Source organism: Buceros rhinoceros, unplaced genomic scaffold (genome assembly GCF_000710305.1).
Source record: "Buceros rhinoceros silvestris isolate BGI_N320 unplaced genomic scaffold, ASM71030v1 scaffold13710, whole genome shotgun sequence".
Classification (NCBI taxonomy): domain Eukaryota; kingdom Metazoa; phylum Chordata; class Aves; order Bucerotiformes; family Bucerotidae; genus Buceros; species Buceros rhinoceros.
The window spans coordinates 10,833-13,017 of NW_010391376.1; the positions used below are offsets into that span (position 1 = coordinate 10,833).

At 52.2% G+C, this 2,185-nt stretch overlaps 1 protein-coding gene across 1 annotated transcript in view; it reads right to left on the minus strand.

Moving 5' to 3' along the window:
- The window catches only part of LONP1 (lon peptidase 1, mitochondrial), a gene marked incomplete at its 3' end in the record, with an annotated part of 13,255 nt that overhangs the window by 10,302 nt on the left and 768 nt on the right, over positions 1-2,185 (minus strand). The window contains exons 3-5 of the mRNA XM_010141539.1: positions 1,407-1,635; positions 895-956; positions 234-363 (exon numbers count right to left, since the gene is read on the minus strand). Of these exons, the coding sequence (XP_010139841.1) occupies positions 234-363; positions 895-956; positions 1,407-1,635 (421 nt within the window). The remainder of the gene's footprint in view (positions 1-233; positions 364-894; positions 957-1,406; positions 1,636-2,185) is intronic.

The following is a 2,185-nucleotide window of genomic DNA, read 5'->3' on the forward strand; positions in this document are numbered from 1 at the left end:
GCCACCGGCGGGGATCACTGGCCACCGGCGGGGATCACTGGCCACCGGCGGTGCAGAGCATCCCGCCTTTCCCTTTGGGCAAGTGATTAACGACCCACTACATCCTTCAGCAGAGCCCAGGCGCCGATGTTAACCTCTCGTCACCCAGCGCTGAGGTTGGTGAAGGGCACTGCCGGCTGGCAGACACCCTTCCGGTGCAGTCAGCAGAGCTCTAGCCAAAAGCTTCATCTTACACTGGTTTCTTCCAAGATGTCTTGAAGTTCGTGCGACTCTGCCCCAGTCAGCGCGGCACCCATGTCGCTCAGGTAGATGGGGTTATCGACCACGCGCTGCCCAGCCTGCATCATCTGCAGCACCGACTCTCTGCAGAAACGGTAACAAACCCCAGAATGTTCCGTGAGCTCCTACACCCTCAGAGTTAGTACTTGCTATGACAGAGTAAAGGAATGAGACACAGCAAAATAACCGCCGCAGCAAAATAACTTGGGTTTTTAAACTCGAGTAAGCAACACTCAGTAACACACACATAAATCACGTGACAAAAGGAATGATCGCTGATATACAAAACCAAATACGTGAACATTTTTGTGTGCCAGCCTGCCAAGACTCCTCCTATGCTCATATCACACGGACCAGACCGTGCCAGGTATTGCAGTGAGCTTCACCCAGGCCCAGATCCCCTCCCGTAGGACTCGCTGGCCTAACTCCCATCTACTTTTCACTCAGGTTTTCAAAACTTCTCGCTTCCAGCAACGGACGATGAAGCTCATATCCCAAACCAAAATTCTAGGTGACAACTCAGCAAATCTCTCTTCTTCACTACAGCAGAAGGGCAAGTGGAATAGAAAAGCCCCAGGAATTCCAGGCTGAGATCCCAGCAGGGGCAGCACGTACCGGTACAGGGGGTTCAGGGCGATGATGTCCCGGATGGTTTTGACAATTTCTGCCGTAAGCGCCTAAAAACACAATAAAAAATTCAATTGCCTGGAAAGGCCTCGGTACAAGTGTGACTCTTCCCCAGCCTCTCCAGCACAGAAATGCTGCCCCTGGCCTCCCACCCGCAGGGGCGGCGGTTCGGAGCGTCGGGGCAGGGAGGGGCCAGGACGTACAACCACGCTGACCACTCGGTCACCCTGGAGCAGAGACTCCGTGGGACAGAGGATACCACGCAGATTTAAGCACAGCCCAGCTCTTGGCTCAGCACTTTCTGAAGTGACCAGTTCTAACGAACTGCTTGTAATGAAGAAACGTTATTTTCCTACAATCTCCTCTGCGACGCTGAGAAGGAGGAACTAGTTTCTGAAGCTTTAAATTAAGAGCCGGATTTTAGAACTCCTCCTTTTAAGCACAAAATGTAGATGCAGCTCTATGGGACAAGTCAAGGCTTGTAGGATGAATTCACTCACTTTAACCTCTTCTGTGATCTGAAAATCTTCGTGAACCACGTTCTCCACTTCTACCATGAGAACCTCCTGCGAGGAAGCAGCTACAGGGTCTAGCACCACTTCCACACCTTGGTCCTTTGCTCCAGGCTCCTCTTCAGCCCCCTTCTTAGCGCGCTTCTGTTTCCTTCTCAGTTTCTGTTTGTTCTCGGGCTCCTCAGGCTCAACCTCTAGCTGTTTGTTTATACGGATCCTGAAAGCCAAAAGAAAGTGGTTACAGTCAACTCCCCTCTGGTCAATGTGACTTCAGCACAAAAGAGTCTAAGCTGTATTTTGAGTAAACTAAAATCTTTGCCAAAGGTTTAGGCACGATTTAGCTTTGGGCTCGTTTTGTCAAAATTGGGCTCGATTTAGTACAACAGTAACAACCAAGCGGTAGATACTGACAGGGCTTATCAGCCTGTTGGACTTGTCCGTGTCGAGCTGCAGCAGGTGAACAGGACGATTAACAAAGCACCGTCGTTCGGGTGTCTGCTCAGGAGCTGGTTTCTGCAGCTAAACAAACCAGCAACTTAAGGCCGGTTCCTCTCGTCCTGTTACTTGTCACATGGGAGAGGAATCTGACGCCCACCCCAGTACAACCTCCTGTCAGGGAGCTGTAGGGAGCCGCTCCTCAGCGCATCGTGCTCCAGCCCCTGCCCCAGCTCCGCTGCCCTTCTCTGGACATGCTCCAGCCCCTCCGTGTCCTTCTGGGAGGGAGGATGAGGGGCCCAAAACCAGACACAGTGTTCAAGGTGTGGCCT